The sequence below is a fragment of the Mesocricetus auratus genome, unplaced genomic scaffold (assembly GCF_017639785.1).
Source record: "Mesocricetus auratus isolate SY011 unplaced genomic scaffold, BCM_Maur_2.0 Super-Scaffold_100010, whole genome shotgun sequence".
Taxonomy (NCBI): domain Eukaryota; kingdom Metazoa; phylum Chordata; class Mammalia; order Rodentia; family Cricetidae; genus Mesocricetus; species Mesocricetus auratus.
In genome coordinates, this window is record NW_024429194.1 from 5,705,830 (window position 1) to 5,723,580 (window position 17,751).

Genomic DNA, 17,751 nt, shown 5'->3' on the forward strand with positions numbered 1-17,751 from the left:
GCCACAGAAAAAGCTATAGATGTCTGTTAGGACCGTTTGATTTGTGACGTTATTTAACTCCTATGTTTCTTTGTTTTTGTTTTTTGTCTTGATGACCTATCTATTGGGGAGAGTTGGGGAATTGAAGTCCATCACTATTACTATGTGAGGGTTGATATGTGGGTTTAGCTGTAGTACTGTTTCTACAGTTATGAACTCAGATGCATAAATATTTAAAATCGCAATATCCTCTGGGTGGATTTTTCCCCTAATGAGTATGCAATGTCGTTCTCTATCTCTTCTGATTAATTTTGGTTTGAAGTCCATTTAGTCAGATACTTAAAATAACTACACCTACTTACTTCTTGGGTTCATGTTTAGAATAACTTTTTGTATCCTTTTACTCTGAGGTGATGTCCATTCACAACTATAAAGTATGTTTCTTAGATGCAACAGAAAGATGGATCCTATTTTCTAATCAAATCTATTAGTCTTTGTCTTTTTGTTGGGGAAATTGAGAGTCATTAATGAACAGTGCTTGTTGGTTCCTGTTACTTTGTTGTTGTGTAATGAATTTTCCCCCTTTTGATTTATTGTTCTAGAATTATTTATTCTCTGTGTCCTCTTGGGTGTTGTTAACTTCTTTGTACTGAAACTTTCCTTCTAGTACCTTCTGTAGAACTGGATTGGCGGGATGGAAACTGCTTGAATTGGCTTGCTTTTCCATGGGACTTTGTCTTTTTCCCTGGTAGCTTTTAATAGTCGGTTTTGTTCAGTACATTTAGTGTTTTAATTATTTTGTCCTGTGAGTAATTTCTTTTCTTGTCCCATCTGTTTCTTGTACTGTTCTGTATGTTTCTTGTACCTTGATGGGGGTGCCTCCATCTTTAGGTTGGAGAAAGTTTGTTCTATGATTTAATTAAAAATGCTTTTCTACACCTTCCTTTGTTAAATTCCACTTCAGGGTCTTTACTAGTTTTCGTTGTTCACTTTCATAGTTGGTGTTTTCATGGTCTTCACTGGGCAGTCCATTCATGTCCTCTTGAAGTTCCCTGAGCACATTTTAAATTGTTATTTCGAAGTCCTTGACTTGTGCTTTGGCTAAATCGCATTTCCCAGGGCCTATTGCAGTGGGGTTGATGCCAGCAAATTGTCTTGGCTCTGTGAGTTTGAGTTTTGAGTGCTGGGATCTGCTGCAATCTGCTGCTGTAATGTTTAAAGTGTTTCTTGGTATAGATAGCTGGTCTTATCTTTGTTGGGTGGGCATTCGTCTCTTTGGTTGCTATTGCCCACTCTGGGTCCTAACCAAATGCGATGGCTGTGAAGTTCCTGAGTCCCAGCTTTGTATGGGGAGGCGGAGCCCTGCTAGAGACTAGTTCTGCTTGTCTGGCTACTGTCACAGAGGAATGATGATGGACTAAAAGGAAAGGCTAAAAGGGGTCTTGGAAAAGAACTCTGACATACATACATGCATGCATACATACATACATACATACATGCATGCATACATACATACATACATACATGCATGCATACATACATACATGCATGCATGCATTGAAATAATCAGATTAGAGTAATTGAAATATTCGTTACTCCAGCCATTTATCATCATTTTGTGTTAGGAACATTAAAAATCTTTTCTACTCTTTTGGAATTACAATTAACCATTGTCAGCCATGGTTCTCGCATTGCGCTGTAGACATGAGGAGCCATCCCTCCTATCCAGGTGCACTGCCCCTTAACCTGTGTTTTCCCTCCCCACTCCCTCTCACCGTTCCATGCCTCTGGTAGCTGCCCCGCTTCTGGGGTTAGCTTCCTCAGCTTTCATGTGTGAGAGAGAGTGCATGGTGCATCTGGCCTCCTGATCTCTCTTTGGTCACTTAACGTAAGGCCTTCCACTTGCATGCATGGTGCGGATTTTTCGCACCTCATTTTGAGTATTGTTTCAGCCTGCTGTTTTTGTCCCATCCAATGCTCAGGAGATAAATAAAGCAGAAGCCCAAACACAAGCAAAAGCTCTGGCTTGTCTGGAAACAGAACCGTTCTTCAGGAGAAATACCTGTCTGTCAACTAGCCAGAGGCGGGCACCAAAAGGCTTCTGGGAAGTCAATGGGTAGTCTGTACAGTATTGTGTACAGGAGAGACGGGCGGAGTGGACTGCAGTGAGGTGCAGTTGGTGGTGGCAGACAGACAGATGTTTCCACCTCCGTTAGAGTCAGAAGCTCTGTAACACAGTGGTTAATCTATATTTAAGTATGTCTAGACTAGAGCAACCAGTGTGGTTAGCTGTGATTCGGTGAGGGTTTTAGAGATGAATGTATCTCTCTACATGTGACTGACTGACTGACACGACATGCCAAAAGTTACCCCAACATGGTTCCTTGGGCAGTTTACTGTGGTTTACTGTGATGATGGATCCTCAGTTTCCTTCTCCATACAATAAGAGTTAGTGAGAGCCGTGTCTTCACTGGCTGTTAAAGTAGAGTTAATGCATGGCATAGCTTTTCCACAGCTCCTGTAATAATTATTTTCATTGTGTTTCTATCAGCTTCTATTAGTTACCAGACCACTGTGGGTTTTATTCCTTACAAATTTTGACTTTGAAAGCCACGTTATGTGGCAGTTTGAACAGATCTGTCCTTAAGGTGACAGCTCCTTATTCATTTAGGTTCATTCAGCCAGACCCAACCGATAGCTCTTTCATCCCTACTGTGAGAAAAATTAAATACTTGTGGGTTCCCACTTCTACCCCAGATTTAATTAAGTCTAAGCATACACATAATTATACGAGCCAGGACCAGAGAACCATTTGTTCTCTTATGCTTCTGTCTGTATGTGATTTCCATTTCTGTAAGTTTTGCCTCCCCTGTAGTATTTAATTGAGAGATGACTTTAAAGTTGGAAACAATCTTTCCCCGGACTGAGGTCCAGGTCAGGCCTACAAGCGCCTCTAGCCACTCTCTTTGGGTGGCAGTGTTTGTATAGGAATGGGACTCGGTGTTGAGCTCTCCCTTCTTCATCCCGAGTGGCAGCTGGGCATGGGCATGATGGAGCTCCTCCCTTTTGAGCCCACCACACCTGCAGTGAAATGTCCTTCCATGCCACAGACCACCCAGCTATTACAGAGGTCCTCCTCCTGTCCCACCTAGGTCTCGCCACCACTGCTTCAGCCTCAAATGAGCACACAGAGACTTAATGATAATTATTAAACTTATTGGCTGATGACTAGAGCTTCTTATTGGCTAACTCTGTCTTCATTATTAACCCCCCCCCCTTTTTTTAATCAATCTACGTGTTGCCATGAGGCTGCAGCTTACCTGGTAATGCCCTGGAGTGTTGTTGCTCCTTTGGCAGCATGGCAACTCGGTGTGGCCAACTCACTCTGCCTACCTTTCCCAGAATTCTCCTTGTCTCCTAGACCCACCTATCTTCCTACCTCACTGGCCCGGCCGTGCTTTATTCATCAACCAATCAGAGAAACACATGTACAGAAGGACGTTCCCCCATCACCCAGCTCTGTTACAGAGAGGAAAGGGGAGGGGAAGCTATACCTGTTTTTCTCCGGCTTTGCTCTCCTAGGTGGCCACCATCTGCCCCCGCTCGTCCCCATCTCTTCCATGGGACTTTTCCCCCAACGAGTTCACTCCTCACTGGGTTTTCTTTATCAGTTACAATTTGCACCTGGTCGTGGGGATGGTACTATGCGTTTTCTCACTTCCCGTCCCCTTGTGCGTGGTGAGCATTGGGGTACGAGGACAATCTCTTTGCTCTGAGAACCTGACATGTGGCTCTCCTCTCTCACTGGCGCTCCTGCCTGCGTTTACAGAGCTGTGACAGCCATTACCTCCTTCCCTCTAATTTTTTTTCTTTCCCAAGCAGTGATACAAGCTTTAAGCCATGTGTTATTCAGGGTTCCTGTACTGTGGCAAGCTACCTGAGAGACTGAACATAGAAACAGGATGGCTTTGTTTGGGCTCACAGTTTCAAATTTGCTGAGGTGGGCTCATTATTGCTCTGGGGACCATGGTGAGGGACACCACAATGGCGGGAGAGAATTGTGGAGTGAAGTTATCCACCTGATGGTTCTTGGTAGGCAAAGAAGGAGGGACGCGCCATCTTGTAGTCTCCTTAAAGGATGGCCTCCAGTGACCCACGATCTTTAACTAAGCCCCATTTCTGAAAGGATTCTCTGCCGTCCAGTGGGACCATGCTGGAGACGAAGCCTTAAACACGTGCCTTTTATCTTCCAATGTTTGGTAGTTTTCAGCAATCTTTCTGTTGTAGAATTTCATCTGAGAATTGTATGTTTTATTTCCTTTAAAAAATGTAAGCTTTTTTTTATGGACCCAAATGTATTCTACATCTGTGAATATGACCTGTAAGTTTGAAAATGATCTGTGTTCGACTGTTGCTGAGTGAAATACTCTAACAATGTCAGTTAAATCCAGCCAATTGGTTGTGCTGTTGAATGGAAGATTCAACGATTGTTTACCTATTTGATCTGCCTACTGCTAACAAAAGGACGTGAGTCTTCAACCCTAGGAATGGGTTCATCTGTTTTTATTCACAGCTTATCACTCTTTGGCTTGTGTATAAGCGTGACAATTGACAACATATCATGAGATTTTGAAGTCTGTCTTGAGGATGAGCCTTTTTAAGGCAACGCTGCACTACTCCATGGTGGCTCCCCTTTCTCTGAAGTGTCATGTCAGATCTGACACAACTCTTTCTGTTTTTCTGTTAACTGCTGTAGCTTGGTGTCTTTTTCTTCATTCCTTTACTTTTTAGTCTGTCTGGGTCCTTGTACATATAATAAGTCTCTTACAGATGATCTTAGGTTGGGTCTTGGTTTTTTTTTTAATCTTCTTTGATAGTATCTGTCTTTCAGCTTATATGTGTAGACTGTTGGTATTTCGATTGATCATTGATATGTACCATATTAAAAGCGCACTATTTTTTCACCATTTTGGATTTATTGCCTTGTGCTTTCCGTGTCTGTATATAGCTTGACTCCCACTATCTTTCTACACTGTGTTACTCCACTTTCCCTTCTCAGCTTCTTTGTCCCGTGGTTGTCCTGGATACACTAGGCACTCACAGCTGATGCCTGTCCACCTTCAGATGACTTTGTTCTGCTTTGCAGATACAGTGTGTTCTTCTGAGGGCAAAGTGTACTTTGATTTCCCTCTCTCGTATCTCTCTTAAATTCACAAGCAGTAGCTGTCTGATACTCTGTTGTTGCTTTTTTAACCAACCTTTATCTGCTACATTAAAACTTTTTAAATGCTTCTTATAACCTCGATTATTTCTTCTCTAGTATTTTTCCTTTTTATGTACATCCAAATGTATGATTCATGTAATTTTCTGTTTCTCTGAGGTTTCTTTTTCCACCTCCATGATTTTAATTTTCTACCAGACATTGTATGTATTTTCCCTCATCCTTTCCTTTAAATTAATGTGACAGCTTTTCTATAATAAGCCACTTAAAGAGAAGCTTTGGTTAAGAATGAGATGAAATAAAAGCAAACAGCATCACAGGCACCAGTTCTATTAAAAACAAAGTACAGTGATTACAGGAAGTGCATTACAGGAAGTGTCTCTTTCCTCACTGTCATGCAGGTGGCAGAGTCACGGGTAAGCTGCAGTTCGCATTGCTGCGTGCCGGAGTCTCGATCATCTCCGGCATGTTTGGAGATCCTGACTGGGTCTTTAAATCTGAATTGTCAAGTCGCCATGGCTGCCAGTCACACCAGCTTTCTGGGGGGGGGGGCGCTCACTGTTGCTCTCACAAATAGATGTTAGCATCACGCTGTTATGGGTCAGGATCTGTAGACTGATAGATCAGAGGTTCTAGGTTGTGACTCCCTGGTCCATCTCATAGACTCCTTTCAGCCTCCCATAGCAAATGTGTGATGCCGGGCCTCTGTTTTAGAGTGTTGAGCTTGTTGTGCAGCCAAGTTCACCACAGGTATAGAACGTGAGACAGAAGTCGTGGCTGTCAGTACAACCTGTTTTCCATAACCTGTTCTCTAAGACGAGCAATACCCCTGGGGTATCCATAAGTCAGTTTTCAGAGACCTTATGCTCTCTGAGGCATCATCAGTGGGCAACAGGGATCTTGTGGCTGACTCAGATCAGGCATCTCCTGGTGGTGGAAGATGAGCTCAGCTGTCACTTCCTAAGCCACCTAACCGGCGTCCCCTGACCGAAGGCGTCTTGCTCCGTGAATACACTAGCTGGCTCTTCATCCCCTTTATGGTAGACAGGCAGTGACACCATATGGGAAGACGCAGGTGCTCCTGCTGGCAGGGAGACACTGACATGCTGATCCCAGCTGAGTTCCCGGGGAGCAAACCTGTCTTGTAATGTGCTTGCTCACCCCTAAGTCCTTTTTAGACTTAGTGTAACAAACAAAGCTGAGTCGTGCTCCACTTCCCACAGCAAATTGGTTCGGGGGGGGGCACTTCACAAAAGTGACTGCACAGCCATCCTCAGGGTCGCCAGAGTTAGATTCAATGCCGGCCATCTTTCTGATTCCAGAAATAGGCAATGCCATCTGCCCCGCATTGATGATCAGTTTGGTAGCCCAGTCAGGACCCATGATGGGTCCACTGTGTTCCTTCCATTCATGGACTCTCATCCACCAGCTCTCAGTTGTGGAGAGGGGTGGCGCACATGTGCTTGGGTAGTTACTAAGTCTATGAGTGTGCAAGTGGTTATCTCTAGTACAAACTGATTCATGGACACTGTACTTAGGAATAGTGGATACTTTTGTTTTCCGAAGATGGAATATTACACTCAAAGTGGTCTAAGGTAGCTTGGAGTTGAGAATTTATGAACGCCTCACAGTTGATATAAACAGGTACAGTCATGGCCCAGTGCACAGACAGGTCCAGGCAGTGGACCAAGACACCAAAGAAGGTTTGGTGCTTTCTGGAAGGAGAGTTTGCTAGCAACAAATCCCCCAACCTTGGCGTGTCTGCCAAGGTTTATTTCCCCACTTCTAACGGGTGACTCGAGAGCGTTTTGGGTTTGCTGTGTTCTCTTCTTTATGTTATTTCACCCCACTCTACTACTATTTCATTGGTTTCTGAGAAATGCGATGTAGCTCTCATTTCATTGCTTATAACTGGACATTTCTCCACCACCTGCCAGTTCCTGAATAACCACTCTGACACTTAACCGTTAATTACAAACTGCTTAGCCTATTAGCTCAGGCTTACTATTGACTAGCTCTCGTAATAAATCAACCCACTTTTATTAGTCTACATTTTACCACTTGCTACCTCACCTCTTGCTTCTCCAGTAGCTGCTGGTGTCTCCCAGACTCCACCCTTCTTCCTCCCGTATCTCTGCTCGGATTTCCTGCCTGGCTGTGTTCTGCCAGGCTATTGGCCAGCTCATCTGCTTATTAACCAATGGTAATAAAACATATTCACCACATGCAGAGAGACACCCATATCAGTTGCTCCTGTTAGGAAGCATGCCTGCCCCCCTTTCCACTTCTTTTGAGATTATTTTTGTTTCGATTTCTTCTCTGCTTCTCCAACCATGATGGACTCAGCTGTAGATGCTTTGGGCTTATCCGTCTTGATGGGCTCAGTGCTCCCTGGGTTTTTTTAAACATGAACTTTGGTATCTGCACTTACCTTCAAATATTTCTCCTGTTCATATCTCTCCTCCCCATCTCATCATGTCATAGGGATTACATTCCAGTAGGGCCCCGTTCATACTGTAGCCCCATTTGTTCATGACTAAATATCTCTTTATTAATAATAATTTATTTAAATTTAAATTTTGTAAGTTTAGTTTCACAGGGATTTTTTGCACACGTACTTTCGCTCCTTGAAGTTGCGATTTCCGCATTTGCCCATGGCTGTCCTGCTTGGGGGCCAGTGCTCCCCGTGTGTCCTCAATCCTCCCATTGGTCTAAACAAGTCAGTTTGCATTCTGTCCTGCTTTGGTTGCTGCTTGGAGAGAATGGTGACTTCTGACTCCTCCCTGCTGCAAGGAAGCTCTCCAGACCACTGTCTCAGTTTTTAAAATCATCTATTTATAGATATTGATAGGAGCCTTTTTTCCTTCTTATTTTAATTACTAAGGACCTTTGAGATTCATATAGCACAGGCTTGGAGATTGTCAATTACAGGGCTTCAGACAAATAATTCTCTAAACATTATGATGAAAAATACATTTACTCATTGTTAGATAAGAGTATGAAGAAAAAGAACCATTTCCAGTTAAAGATTTTCTCTCCATACAAGATGTTAAGTTCAGAAAGTTTTTCTCATGGTTTTCAACTTTAAAAATCACAGAATCGCAGCACAGGCTGAGGGGATGAGTAGGAGAGAGACAGAGACAGAGACAGAGACAGAGACAGAGACAGAGACAGAGAGACCAAGTTGTCCAGTCATGAGTGAACTTCAGTTCTAAAACTCTGAACCATTTGTGAGCATTGGTAGACACTTCTCTGCTGCATATAAGAACAGATAAAAGACCCTAGTGTCAATTCTCATCTCCCATAAGCTAAGGAACCTACTTTGAACAGATGAGTTCTTACCCATGATGGTGATCAAGTCCGTTCGTAAGCATTTTGAATGCCACTAGCATTGTATAATGCACCCTGTGGATCTTTTTCTGACTTTCCAGCACAAAGTGTTTACATTTGGGGTGATAGAATATTCATGCCTGAAAGCCATTTGGTAATGTGCAAGGCAAGGGGCCCTGTTTAGAGTCAGAGAGTTCTAGGCCCTGGCTCAGTTCTACCATTTGAATGAGTGAGTAGCTTTCCTGAAACTCGGTTCTCTCCTTTGCACAGTAAGAGTTAGAAATAGGTCTCCCGTGATTGCCAGGATCACTGGAGGTAAGATACGCTGGGTGCCGACGTGCTCTGGCTGTGTGGGAAGCGTCAGCTCCCACTCCTCTCCCTTCTGACGCAGCTAACCTCTAAGTGGTTATTATTACGTGTGGAGGGCACCAGTGGCACCCAACGTGCTTTATTTGGACCAAACACTTTTATTTTACATTTTAAATTCTTTCCTGTGGTGGCTAGTTTCCTATCAACTTGACATATGCTGGAGTTATCTGACAGCAGAGAGTCTGTTAAGAAAATGTCTCCATCAGGTTAGGCTGTAGGCAGGCCTGTAGAACAGTGGTTCTCAACCTATAGGTCGTGAACTCCCCAAAGCAGTTGCCCTACAGATACTCTGCATATCAGATATTTAAATTACAATTCATCACAGTAACAACATTATGGTTACAAAGTAGCAACAAAGTAATTTTATGGTTGGGGGTCAGCACAACGTGAGGAACTGTACTAAAGGGTCCTAGCTTTAGGAAGTTTGGAACCACTGCTGTAGAGCTTTTTCTTAATGAGTGATGGATGGGGGAGGGCCCAGCCCATCATTGGTGGTGCTATCCCTGGGCTGGTGGCCCTGAGTTCTATAAGAAAGCAGGTTGGGCAAGCCAGTAAACAGCTCCCCTCCATGGCCTCTGCATCAGCTCCCGCCTCCAGGTTCCTGCCCTGTTTGAGTTCCTGTCCTGACTTCCTTCAGCGGTGATCAGTCAATAAAGCCTTTCTGCCCCTCTTTCTTCTCGTTCATGGTGTTTTGTCGAAGCAATAGAAACCCTAGCTAAGACATGTGACAACATTTAAACCCAGAGGTGACATAAAATCTGACTTTGGGGCTTCTGAAACTTGCGATAACTGGGCTCCCACGGGCATCCATTGATGGGGCCAAGTCCGTTTCCCTTCTTGGTCTCCAGTACTCAATACCCTGAGTTTCTGACCCTGGCTTCTTCACCTCTGTTACCTTCCTGGCACAAGATGTTTGTGCCAGGCACTGAAAACACAGAGGAAGTACAGAGTCCATGAAGAGAGGCTGGCTGAGGACATTGAGAGCTAGCTGGGCTTTGAAAAGGGTTCATGGGCTTAACATGCTTGTCCAACAGCTGTGAGCATCAAGCTGTAAGTTTCCGATTTGAGCTCCATTCAGTTTGAGGAGTACCTGTGAATCCTGAAAGGGGCTCTTTTGTACGTAAAGATCAGTAATGAAATGTTCGGTTGAGGTACTCTGAAATTAATTCACGCATGTAAAGCCTTAGAAAGGAAAAGGTCATTTCTAGTGTAAGCCTAGCCTTTGTTAAGGCTGCATGTCCCCATCTGCCACCATCTCCCACCCTGCCAGCAACAATGCAAGAGGCACCCGTGAGCTGAAGTGTTGTTGTAATCTCTTTAGAGGAATTCAAACAAACAAAGGTCAAGGGGAGTCTGGAAGAGTTAGCTATGCCTGTCCTTTCAGGTTGACCTGAAAAAGGAATGTTGAGGCATTTATCTGCATAAATTAGTCCAAAGAAATTCACAAACGTGAGCACTTTGTCTGAATTATAGAACGTAGATTCTCTGTCCTCCGCTTCAGCGTTCCAGGGGAGACTTGGCCTAAGAATGTTTTCGAGGTGGGGGTGTCGTTGGGACAGCAGCAATAAGATGGAGTTACAGTGGCAGCTGCCCAGTGCATCTGAAAACAGCAGGTTGGAGTAGACGCTGTCCCCAACACAGTCCAGCCAGTAGGGACGGGGCTTGCAAAGACAGTCATGTCTGTGCATAGAAAGAGAGGGTGCTGGTGCCCAGAGAGGTCAGACTGGCCAGCCTCCCACCGTCCTCATCACTTCTCCCTCCCGGAGACATTGTACGTGATTTTCACTCGTCTGTCTCAAATAAATGTCCCTTGTTCTGCCAACTTTTAGAAACTAAAAGGGCAAGTCAATCCTGGGGCTGTTCTTCCTTCGAAGTGTAGAACTGAGAGATGATTATAACTACAGGCAAGAAAGCATTTGGATTGTGCATCACTTAGAAATGATAATAAAGATTATCCATATGGTCTCCCGTTCCAGCACCCTCTGCTGCATTAGCGATCACCTGGCATGGGTGTGGTTATGACTGTGACTCTTTTTCAATTCTGCGGTATCCTAGGTCGATCGGTGTCAGGATGATTTACTAGAAATACCCGCCATTTTTCTGTTTTGAACGGTAGTAGGGGCTTAGGCAGAATTTTAAAAGTTTCTCTTCTTTTTCCTTTCCTTTAAAAAATGTTCTATATGTTTTTAAAAACACATTTAACAGAATTACATGACTCTCCCTCTCCCCTTACCTCCACCCGTCACTCACACGTCTCTCCACTCGCAAGCTGCTAGCGTCTTTTTCACGATTATTATTGCCATTTGTATGTACGTGTATGCACAAATACGCAAATGCAGCCTACTGTGTTCATTTCTGTTGTGTATATGTGTTTTCAAGGCTGACTATACCGCACTGGACAAGAAGCTCATCCCTGCCTGGGAGAGGCTGATTCTCCTCCGAGCCTTCCCTTGTCACCTGTAGTTCCTTGTGTATGGGTGGGACCCCAGGAAAATCCCCGCCTTCCATGTTAGCAAGTCCGTTGATGCCGCCGTTGTTCTGGTCTTGTTTATGAACCATTCCTAGGAGAGATGTCCACAGAGGCTTGGGTTGATTCTGTTACCTCCTCACCCCACCATTGTTCCTTAAGTGATTTGAACTCCGTCCTTGTCTGTCTCGGGTGCAGAATCTCTGAGGATGAGATCTGCAGCAGTGTGTTTTGTCTGCTCTTTTACGTCATTTTCCACGGGCTTTCATACAGGTGGCTGCCTCTTTAAATAATGACTATCTTGTGGTTGGTGAGCCTGGATCCCTGTTCAGGGATTTTTTTATTTATGTATTTTTTTTTTTGCATTTCCTCCTACTGAGGAGACCTGAACCCTAATAGAGTTAGGTTGGCTGTAGTCAACATCATTTCAACATGGAGTAATTGCAGTTCACCGGGGTGTAACCCTGTCACAAATTGAGAACTCATAGTCCAATTTTGCCTGGCAGATATTTATTAGAATTTACTCTTTGACACTGTGTCTCTGACAATTATTTAGTAAGAAGCTAGTGACTCTAGGAGCTTATCAGTCGACAGATGATGACGGTCACCTAAGTCGTTGGTTATTTAGGGGTTAGCTCATTGTAGGAAAAGCACTGTCTCTGTTGTTGTTGCTGTTATTGTTGTGTTGCTACTTTATTGTTGCTGTTGTTTTTATTGTTGCTGCTGTTCCTGTTGTTGCTACTATTGTTGCTATTTCTGCTGCTGCTGCTGCTGCTGCTGCTGTTGTTGCTGTTGTTAAGAGAGGCAGAGGATGTTTTCTATTTCCGTGTGTGCAGCCTGGCAGGGTACTCACATGGATAAAGCATATAAATCAATGTAAGAGTGAATGACTGATTGGTAGAGGTTATTTCTAAACATGAGTCAGTACTTGTGCCGGGACTCTGTCTCCCATCCACATGTTTGTTTACATCACTGAACTCTTTGTCCCAAGGAAACTGGCCAAGAAGAGGAAGGAGACGATGAGCAGCACCCGGCAGGAGATGACTGTGATGGTGAATTCTATGGACAAGAGCTATGCTGAGCAAGGCACGAACTGCGACGAAGCCTTTTCGTTCATGGACACACACAACCTGAATGGGAGATGTAAGTGTCCTCACCGCGTGGCTTTCACTGTGCCTGTTGGGCTAGACAGGTTCCAGTAGCTCTGTGAGATCAAAACCTCTTATAGCACTCTTACACAGAACTGATCTTTCCTGTTCTAGGCCTCAAGTTGCTTAGTGAAGGTGTCTTTTTCTAAAGATGCTAGGACCTTGAGCAATGAGCGTAGGGATCCAAGGTGAAATATCTTTCAGTTCTTTGAGAGCAATGACTCAAAGGCTTCCTATGGCTGAGGAGGTACCTACACCCCTTTTGTTGTTCAGATCCCATTTATAAGCAAAGCCAGGTGTGGAATTGCATCAGGGAAGTCTGTCGTGAAACACGTCATTAAATGGCAGTAACAAGTTAATTGTTTGTTTGTTCGCCTAACAGGCTCTGCCTTTATTACAGGGCAATTAGTGGCAATTAATAAACTAAAATGCGCTTCAATGTATCTCATAAGCTTCACATCAGGAGGGCTAACTGAGCTCAACCAATGCCTACCTGTGCTAGCTCCTGTGATCCCTGTACAGGCAGTATTTCGGGGAGTCCATCAACTCAGTTGACTAGATGAGACACAAAAGGGGCAGTTTTTCCATCCCTGATTGTGTTATCAATGACCACATGTAAACCCCACAATTGGGTGTGACTTTATGGTTCACGGCACCCACTCATCGTGTCCAAAGATAGGGTTTCATTTCGTGAAATTGATACATACAGACACCACTGGTCCCTGCTCTATGATCAGGATGTCATCAGCACCCAGGTAGAACAGCACACCCATGAAGAAAACAATACACAGCTAGGGCTCATAACAGCCTGGAGATGAGGTCTAGGGGATGGCTGGTAGCCATGGACAGTGTGTGCTGGCCACCTGATGCAGTCTTTTGGCTAGAGGATGCTGGGCTGCCATCCTTTCTTCTCGTGCGATCGTGACACGCTCACCCTGCCCACCCGGGATCCTTGTGTGCCTTTTCCAGTGGCTTAGCTTCCACAGACTGCTTCCCACATGTTCTTCCCCTATCCGTGCGCTCTCCCTGGATACCCAGCTGCCAGACCTGCTTGCCGCAGGCACTCTTCCAGCACACGGGCAGGGCAGCGCTGTTCAGTTGGGTTCTTGGCCACCATCCTTCTGTGACATTCAGTGGATGGCACAGAAACTGGTGTGTCATCTAAGCAGACTGTTGTACGTTTTATGGTAAGAATGTCACTGCTTTTTTTTTGGTAGCAGAAGTTACTAAAAAAAAATTACATACTGTGCATAGCTCCAAATTAAAGTACCTTGGCTTTGTCTGTTGTGAATCAGATCTCACACAAACCTTTGAGCTCATACGGAGTGGGAAATTGTACAGTTGTGACTGCTTTCTGAGCATCAGTTTGGAAGGGGCCTCACAGGGCACACCTTACCTAGCACACGCGCAGCATATGTGAAGCCCCGGAAGACAAAAAAACATTAAGATGGAGGAAAGAAGGCAGAGAGCACTCAGATGCGTTCTCCACTTCCCAGGGTCACCCATCAAGGTTCCAAAGTTTTATTTAGCAGTTTCCTCAGAGATACATTTTCTTAAAATGAACCACTTCAAGAATGGGAACTGAAATCAACAGATATGGGATGTTTCAAGTTTGAACCCCAGGGTGACATCACTTCTGGACAGGAAGTCTAACTGGGTGGTTAGTTTCATTCAGGTCTGTATCTGTAGACATGCAATGATGCTAATGAGCGTAGGTTTGCCGCTGAAGCCTCCCTGGCTGACCCACTGTTTGGAATTCTTTGAGTGTCCTCTTAATAAACCCAGCAAAAGAAATTATCCCCCCCTGATTGGTTTGCCATGACAGGTCTCTTACAGTTTCGCTGACAGGGATCCCAGTGGTTAACATTTTCCTAATACTCTACTCATTCCCTTTCAATAAGAGTCACTAGGGAAGCAAACCCAGAAGAGCTTACACAGACACCTCAGCTATAGCATGCACAAACACACACACACACACACACACACACACACACACACACACACACGCATGGGACATGCAGATATACAAATCTGCAAGGTCTTACTCAGAAAGTTCTAGAAGCTGTGGGGCAAGTCCATTTTTAAAAATGAGATAGTAAGAAAAATGAGACTAAAGGATTTAAAAGCAAACCAGAATTCATTTCTGAGAGTGGAGAATAATCTGTCCACCATTGCAAATATGGGCCGTGCCTTCCACTTAAATAAATTATAAAGGAAGATAGAGAACACAGGAAATGGAAACAGGCTCAATTTGAGTGGTTAAAGACAAACATATCTTAACACAAAGGTGGAAATAAACACAGTTACTTTGTGTTTTCCCTGCACACTTTTACCAAGCCCATGAAAATGGCTGCAGGTGAGAAAGCAGTTTTGAGCAGTTTATAAGGGCGCGGTTTCTTCAGTTCCTTTTTTTACCAATTGCTGTTTTCCTGGCCATTTACGGAAATCGCGCACAAACATGACCCTTCTACAGAGAAACAATCACATAAATGACAGGCGGCCTGGATTCCTCCCTCCATTGTTGGCATATTTCCATTTGAATATAAGAACACGAGTAAAGGCCCTTATCCTTTACAGTGGGAGTTACTTCTAACAACTAAAATGTGTTTACACCTCATCAAAACCGTCACAGCCTGAGGAATCGCAAGGACCCACGGCCCCACCCATTGGTGGGATGCTGCGACTGTGTGTGTCTCTGTGGGAACCTCGCATCCAATAAACTGCTTCAGTATGGAGAAGCGTAGGCATGGGCGATTGTGTTGAGCTACCTTGAGCGCACATCAGTCATTGTGCTTTGGTGAAGTGAGTGTTTCTATATGACCCATCAGCTAAGACGTAGTGCTGAGTTAGCATTAGGGTACTGCCTTAAAATGGCAAACCCGTGATCTTCCACAGAATCAGTTAGAGGCTTTGACTTCCCCCCTTTGCAATGGGCAGGGAGGGACGGCGTGGTTGCTGTGTGTCCTTCAGAGAGGTAACACAGAGAAACAGAAGCGTTTCTTTTTCTTTTCTTTCTTTTTTCTTTTTCTTTTTTTTTTGTATTTAAAGATTTAAAGAGAGTCATGGGGAAAATAGTTTCATTTCCAATATAGCACAAATCAACTTTGTTTTCATAAGCCAGGCTGCAGCAACTCAGATCTTCAAAGGATGAGGGGCGTGATTCTTAGTAAAACACCCAACACTGCTATTCCCACTGTCCTTCTGGATCCACGTACTGACTTGACCCACGATTTTTTTAGTTGTAAGCTTTAGCTCAGGGCAGACGCACAATCAAAAGGCCAAAGCCAGAAGCTGAAGGAACCTCCTGGATGTCCCTACCCCATAGGGTGGCTGCTTGTAGACGTTTTCCATTATAGGATGAGAACAGTCTTGATCCGATCAAAGGGTTTGTCCTCTAGAAAGGATGAGTAGCTACCCAGACACCGCTGAGAACCCAGACACTTCTGCGCATGAGCAGTCACCTCCGCACGGAGTGGTTCCCATGATTCCAGGGTGTTCTGCATTCCGAACTCAACCCATCGGCAGCCTCTGACCAGCCTTTCTTTCTTCGCAGCTGTGTCTTCACCGTCATCCTTCACGATGAAAACAAACACGCTGAGCACATCGGTGCCGAATTCCTATTACCCAGGTAATCGATTCCCTACCGTCTCGCATCCTCGCCGCCTTTGGCAGTCCCTGGACTGTGTGGCCTGCTACATCATAAAACCAAGGCTTCCTCTGGCTTTTCCTGGGGAGACTGGGGACTGTTCATCAACCATTTACTGTTCTTTCTCTTTTTACTTTCTCTGCATCGCCCTGCTTACGATGTATGACAGACCCATTTGTGCCAACTGCAATTTTAGGTGAGAATAATTCCCTTACCCAAAAGTTCGTTCCGGGAGTGACTGAGAAAGTCAGCATCACTCTCGAGGAGACTGAAGTCTGAACTGTGCATGATGTCATGATGAGAAGGGGGCCGTGGGTGTGGCGTAGGGCGTGGGGTGTGGGTGGGGCGTGGGGCATGGGCTGGGCCTGGGTCTTCCTCTGAAGCCTCGGCTTGTAGGAAGGTTTTGCTGCATGTGCGGGTGTGATAGCAAAAGGTTCCGGTGAGAAATGCCAGCGCCAGGGCTCTCCCCTCCTGTGTTCAGAACCCAGTGTTCGTTCTGATCCCGGGAGAAGACAAATGGCACGTCATCACTCAGCTGTGTACTTCCAAGGGCTGAATGCTGTCCAATGTGACAGTCATAAACGTGAAAATAGCTTCTCATTATTTTCACTTAATCTCTCTAAGCACTAAAAATTGCCAGTTTCAGAAATAGCGTTTTCCTAATGACGCCCCCCCATGTCATGCAGTGTAGTGATCACAGTGGGGTCTAGACCTCCTACCCATCCGCCCAGGGCACATCCCCCCCACCCCCGCAGCGTGTCTGTCACACAGTGGAATCTTAACGGAACTGATGTCCTGAACAGCGGAGTGACAGGAGGGCGCTTCATCATCCTGTGGTTTATTATGTGTCAGACGTCACAAGAAATGAGCTAAAATGTTAGCCCAATGGGGCAGAATGCATTTAAAGTGTGACATATCCCCCAGCAGGGGGCTACAGGGGAAAGAAAAATGTCCCGCTTGTACGGTTTAAGAAGGGCAAGGAAAATGATGTTACCTGCCCCCGACAAGCAAAAAGCATGGGCTTCTGTGGGCTTGGAGACGCAGGAGTAACCCGAGTGTGTCCTGACTGCTGTGTCCTCTTTCTGCTACTAAGTGTGCGGGAAGGAGCGCACCAAAAGCCACTCCCAGGTATAGACCTGGTCTTCTAGCCAGACTTTTGTCGTCAGCTTTCTCTCTCCCCTAACTCTTTTTGGGGCCTGGATCACCCCACTGTGCTTCTCAGTTCTCAAAGTTGTCAGATATCCAAGGAGGGGGTAGTTTTCGTTCGCATCCCAGAGTCCTTTAGGCTTAGGCCAGTTGGTTGCCTAAAGAACGAAAAATGAACTAAGATTTAGCATGGAGCAGAATATCTGAGCTATTATTCTGAGGCCCAAAGCAGTCCCCACTAAACACAGTTTGTCAGCAACTATAGAGGGGGCACTCTGCTTGAAATCCCTCTCACAGGCGAGGGACACAGGTGCATCTCATCCACACTGGCATTCTGATCTCCATGCAGGGACGTTTGTGGAGTCATTGGGGGAAGGCGAAGGTTTGTGATGTCTTTGTGTGCTGTGGCGTGCACATTCCAGGTTCCTAGGTGGATGCTCTGATC

The 17,751-nt window shown here is 45.0% G+C and overlaps 1 protein-coding gene and 1 pseudogene across 12 annotated transcripts in view; one reads left to right on the forward strand and one right to left on the reverse strand.

Moving 5' to 3' along the window:
* The window catches only part of LOC106022170, a 43,875-nt pseudogene extending 37,292 nt beyond the window's left edge, over positions 1-6,583 (reverse strand).
* Ptprm (protein tyrosine phosphatase receptor type M) overlaps positions 1-17,751 on the forward strand; it is a 649,476-nt gene that overhangs the window by 499,750 nt on the left and 131,975 nt on the right. For 9 of the 12 annotated variants that reach the window (XM_040752893.1, XM_040752897.1, XM_040752894.1 and 6 more), the window contains 3 exons: positions 12,358-12,509; positions 16,068-16,142; positions 16,330-16,356. In XM_040752893.1, the coding sequence (XP_040608827.1) occupies positions 12,358-12,509; positions 16,068-16,142; positions 16,330-16,356 (254 nt within the window). The remainder of the gene's footprint in view (positions 1-12,357; positions 12,510-16,067; positions 16,143-16,329; positions 16,357-17,751) is intronic. The other 3 variants (XM_040752895.1, XM_040752900.1, XM_040752902.1) reach the window with 1 other exon arrangement.